This window comes from Procambarus clarkii, chromosome 54 (assembly GCF_040958095.1).
Source record: "Procambarus clarkii isolate CNS0578487 chromosome 54, FALCON_Pclarkii_2.0, whole genome shotgun sequence".
Classification (NCBI taxonomy): domain Eukaryota; kingdom Metazoa; phylum Arthropoda; class Malacostraca; order Decapoda; family Cambaridae; genus Procambarus; species Procambarus clarkii.
In genome coordinates, this window is record NC_091203.1 from 23,409,175 (window position 1) to 23,414,353 (window position 5,179).

Sequence of the window (5,179 nt, forward strand, 5' to 3'; positions counted from 1 at the left end):
TGAGGAGCAAGACAGACTGCGGGTCAAGCAATTGGTCTTTATGCTATCGTGATGGGGGATCAGCCATTACACGTGTTAATGACTCTTGTATAGTTGTGTAGTTAAGGACATCAGGGTAAAGGGGTAATGGGCATTGTGGTTGATTGTTCTACCTGGGAATCCTCCACTGTTTTATATCTTATGTATGTATGTATGTACTAACCTAGTTGTGGTTGCAAGGGTTGAACTTTGGCTCTTTGGTCCCGCCACTTGAATACATACACTTTCCATACACTTGAAACTGTGTATGGAATCAGCCTCCACCACATTACTGCCTAAAGCATTCCATTTATTAACTACTCTGACACTGAAAAGTTCTTTCTATAATCTCTCTGTGGCTCATTTGGGTACTCAGCTTCCACCTGTGTCCCCTTGTGCGTGTACCACATGTGTTAAATAAATGTATGTATGTATGTATGTATGTACGTATGTATGTATGTATGTATGTATGTATGTATGTATGTATGTATGTATGTATGTATGTATGTAAGGAGAGAGAGAGAGAGAGAGAGAGAGAGAGAGAGAGAGAGAGAGAGAGAGAGAGAGAGAGAGAGAGAGAGAGAGAGAGAGAGAAAGAGAGAGAGAGAGAGAGAGAGAGAGAGAGAGAGAGAGAGAGAGAGAGAGAGAGAAAGAGATGAAGATCGAGACAGAGAAATAGATATAGACAGAGTCAGGGAGAGAATGTTAGACACAGAGACGTATAGATAAGGATATGCAAAGTCAGTGAGAGAATGACAGAGATAGAGCGAGGAAAGAGACAGAGAGATAGGCTGACACAGAGAATGTCAGAAACGAGGAGAGGCAGAGACAGAGGGACAGGGACAGACGGACAGGGCCAGAGGAGGGACGGGGGAACAGAGGGGGAGCAGTGGGACAGGGAGGGAGACAGGGACAGAGAGGGGGACATGGACAGAGACAGAGACAGAGGGACAGGGTCAGAGAGGGGGACCGGGGGACAGAGGGAGGAGAGGGGGGCAGGAGACCAAGAGAGAGGGGACAGAGGAGAGACAGGGACAAGGGGACAGAGATGGATAGGGGGACTGGAGGAAAGGGAGGGGGACAGATGATGGACAGCGGACAGAAAGAGTGGGCAGGGGGACAGAGAGGTACAGGGGACAGAGAGATGGACAGGGGGACATAGAGGAACAGGGGGACAGAGAGTGACAGGGGGACAGAGAGAGGAACAGGAGGACAGAGAAGAACAGGGGGACAGAGAGAGACAGGGGGGACAGAGACAGGGACAATGGGATAGAGAGGGACAGGGGGACAGAGAGATGGAAAGGGGGGACAGGGGGACAGAGAGGGGGAAAGGGATCTGGGACAGAGGACAGAAAATGTGGGCAAGGGGACAAAGTGAGGGACAGGGGACAAAGATGGACAGGGGGACAAAGATGGACAAGGGGGACAGGAGGAAAGGGGGGAGATGTATGAGGGGAAATGTTTGCGGAAGATGGAGAAGGGGTATTTAGAACGGTAAGTTAGAGAGGGGGCAACTAAGGCCCATCATTGAAAAACAAATGAGCATCATTGCAATAGCAGGAGCCACGCACATCTTTAGCCTGCGTTGTTGAGACATTGTCAATTAAGCGGTGTCCAATAGCAGTATCTTCGGTATTTAAGCGTTACCTTAAAAATACTGGAAATATTGAAAGCTATTAATCCAGATATTAATCCCCTTGTGCAACGCACACAAGAGGCAACAGCTTCTAGCTCTACAAGCCGCAATATAAAATAGAGAATAGGCGATTGTTTTCACTCACAGTGTAATAAACCCACGGACCCACCCACCCGCTGAAGCCGTAAATGCCAAGACATTACTTCCGTTTAAAATTAAGCCGGAATAATCCTCAGGTATGTGGAGGATGTGGGAGGCCTTTGATCAACCACCGACTTCCTGCCCCGTCGACGGGGCCATCAGCCCTCAGTGTGCCCTCAGCCAAAATAATGTGAAACATGTATGTGGGTGTATTAAATATTTTAATTTATTATTTCCAAGATTTAGCTGTTAGCTCTTGGACCCCGCCTTTCTAAGCGTCGGTTGTCTAATGTACCGACTCTCGGCCTCTTTTCCTCCATCATATCTAAACAACATATATTTTTATCTAACACACTCACACATCCCCAAGATGCAGCCTTTAGCAGCTTCCTGACTTTCAGGTTCCTATTTACTGCAAGGTGAATAGAGGCATTAGTGTGTGTATGTTTGTGTCTGTGTGTGTGTGTGTGTGTGTACGTGTGTGTGTGTGTGTGTATACTCACCTAGTTGTGGTTGCGGGGGGTTGAGCTCTGGCTCTTTGGTCCCACCTCTCAACTGGCAATCAACTGATGTACAGATTCCTGAGCCTACTGGGCTCTATCATATCTGCATTTGAAACTGTGTATGGAGTCAGCCTCCACCACATCACTGCCTAATGCATTCCATCTATTAACTACTCTGACACTGAAAAAGTTCTTTCTAACATCCTAGTGGTTCATTTGGGTACTAAGTTTCCACCTGTGTCCCCTTGTTCGCCTACCACCCGTGTTAAACAGTTTATCTTTATGTACCCTATCAATTGCATTTCTCGCAGCCTGTCCTCGTAACTCATGCCTCTTAGTCCTGGGACTAGCCTATTGGCATACCACTAAACTTTTTCAAGCTTCGTCTTGTGCTTTTTTTTTTTTTTTTTTTTTTTTGAGATATATACAAGAGTTGTTATATTCTTGTACAGCCTAGTACTAAGTATATGGTGTTTGGCTAGATAAGAGTAAAACTGCTTGTAGATAAGTTTTTCAAAAAATGTTGACAAGTTAGGCAGGATTGATATAGGTCTGTAGTTGTTAACATCTGTGAGATCACCACATTTGTGTACAGGGGTAACTCGCTTTTTTAGGATAACTGGAAAGGTTTGGAGTTCAAGTTCAAGTAGCTTTTCAAAAAATGTTGACAAGTTAGGCAGGATTGATATAGGTCTGTAATTGTTAACATCTGTGAGATCACCACATTTGTGTACAGGGGGTAACTCGCTTTTTTTAGGATAACTGGAAAGGTTTGGAGTTCAAGTGACCTGTTGAAGAGCATGAGAATTCTTTGGAGACAATTCCTAACCTATACTTCTTCTCAAGGTCATGTTTTTTATTAATGGGTTTAAGTATTCCCTTTGTAAGCAAGGGATTGTTAAGCCTTTTGGTTATGCTTACAAAAAAGTCACAGGACAGACATTATCAGCAGCAGTTATAAAATTGTCAATAGCAGTTTCATTGTGCAGCCTAAAACTTAACTCCCTTGACTCTAGAGGTATATATATTAGGTTTAGGTTAGGTTTTTTTAATTAAACCAGCCAGGATGAGTGAAGCCATGAAGGGCGTTTTTATTAATTAAAACACCCAAATGTTGGGTGCTTCAGGTGTTGTTCCTCTTGGATGATCTTGTACCTCTCTGTCTCACACCTGTAAGAATGAGTGATATGGTTAAGGGGGAAACAAAGTGCAGGCAAGGCAATGGAGGCCAGTAGTAATCTTAGGGCTAGGATAATTAGAAATTAGAGAAATTAAGTAAGAGAAATTAGCAAGAGAAATCAGGTAAAATTTATTATACTTAACTTTTGTATCATCAGTTTAGTAGTAATTCTTCATCTTCATCATCATCATCTTCACTGTCACAAAGCTCCAGGTAGGGCTCGGAAACATCAACATCCTCTTCCTGGTATCCAAATAAACGCTTTGCATCACTCAGCTTGTCAGAACACAACTTTTGCCCTTGCTTCAAAAGAGCCAAGATTCCACTCTTATTTTTGGTTGATAGGTGCTTCTCTTCAATAGTGTACTTGTTAGGATCCTGTAATATATAGACTATTTAATGGGGTTTAAGACATTTACAAATTTCCCTGAAAATACTAAAGAAATTAGAATAAATAAATAAAGTTTTCGGTAAAAGTTCAAATATATGTAAAACACACCAGTACAGTATATGAAAACCATGGAATTGTCTACCTGTCAAAGTTGTAAATAGCAAGACTTTACTCAAGTATAAAATTCTGCTGGATAAATGTTTATGAAGAACTGAATTGCAACACACATTTAGGCTGTTAGCTTACCTTGCTTAGATATGAAGGAAAAATTCCACATAACAACTCTTCAGTATGTTCGGTTAAAATCTCTCTCTTATTCTTGTAATATGCGAGATAATGCAGCATTTCTTGAACAGTGTGTTGTTGCTCTTCTCTGGATCTCTTCTGAAGCTCCACATCTTCTACTGCCTTCTTTTTTTGAGCAAGGGACACTAATAAAAGAGGAAAATTATATTTACTGCAAGTAAACTACAACTCAATTTAATGTAATTACAGTTTAGGTACTTGCATTATACATACTATACATAGTTTATTGTGCAGTATCAACCTGATAAAAACCTACGGATTATGATACTGCACCTATTTTACAAACAGTAGTGATGATATTTTACTTCAAAAATAAGTAAAGCTTATCCATTATGCATGCTAAATGTTAGTTATCTTGATAAGGCCGAATTGTAACCCCTGATAAAATGAGATGTAGTTACATACCATTTTGGCTATGATGAGGCAATAAATTGTGCCATGGCAGGATACCTTCTATTGCATCCTTTTCACTGAGAATTTCAGAGTTTTCACTATTGTAGATTTTTATGAAGCCTTGAAGCTTTTTCCTATCACACTCATTTCTGTGCCGGAGTGAAGAGCGCATTTTACTGGATGCTGCAAATAAAGTTTTTTGGCTGAAAGTTTTAAAGTTGTTAAAAAAATTTCCTCATCATTTACCTACATAGAAATTATAGACAAGAGCTAAATAGAAATTGCTTCAGAGTTAACAAAGAAATAGTAAGCCTACCTGCATCAGTGGCAATCAGATTTTTGCGATGCCTGATAGAGTCTGCAACTGCCTCGATAGAATATTTTATGTTCTTCGAGGTTGTTCCAGTGTTTAACTCTAACTCCTTACAAATCATTTGTAGGTCAGATCGCCATTCTTGAATCAATGACTTTTGAACATCAAGTTTGTCGATCTCATTTGAAACTGTTATTTCCGTCTCTCTGGCCTATTTGAAAATATAATAAATTTAATGAACAAATCACATTAACCATGATGAGTGGTTCGAACCTATGGGCTTGGCATTCCCAGATGC

At 41.2% G+C, this 5,179-nt stretch overlaps 1 protein-coding gene across 1 annotated transcript; it reads right to left on the reverse strand.

Annotated features, from left to right (window-relative positions):
* Positions 1-3,621: 3,621 nt before the first annotated feature.
* LOC138352560 (uncharacterized) lies at positions 3,622-4,748 on the reverse strand. Its single transcript, XM_069305050.1, has 3 exons — positions 4,581-4,748; positions 4,116-4,300; positions 3,622-3,856 (listed from the first exon to the last, which is right to left on the reverse strand). Exons 1-3 carry the CDS (start codon positions 4,738-4,740, stop codon positions 3,632-3,634), a joined length of 570 nt encoding a protein of 189 aa, XP_069161151.1. The 5' UTR covers positions 4,741-4,748; the 3' UTR covers positions 3,622-3,631.
* Positions 4,749-5,179: the final 431 nt, after the last annotated feature.

What these genes read in the sequence shown, in the direction of transcription:
- LOC138352560 (XM_069305050.1), bottom strand. Translation starts at nt 4,740, where the DNA reads ATGCGCTCTTCACTCCGGCACAGAAATGAGTGTGATAGGAAAAAGCTT. An exon ending in GCCTCATCATAGCCAAAATG is followed by an intron (nt 4,301 to 4,580) that starts GTATGTAACTAC and finishes CTCTTTTATTAG; the next exon opens with TGTCCCTTGCTCAAAAAAAG. An exon ending in TTCCTTCATATCTAAGCAAG is followed by an intron (nt 3,857 to 4,115) that starts GTAAGCTAACAG and finishes TATATATTACAG; the next exon opens with GATCCTAACAAGTACACTAT.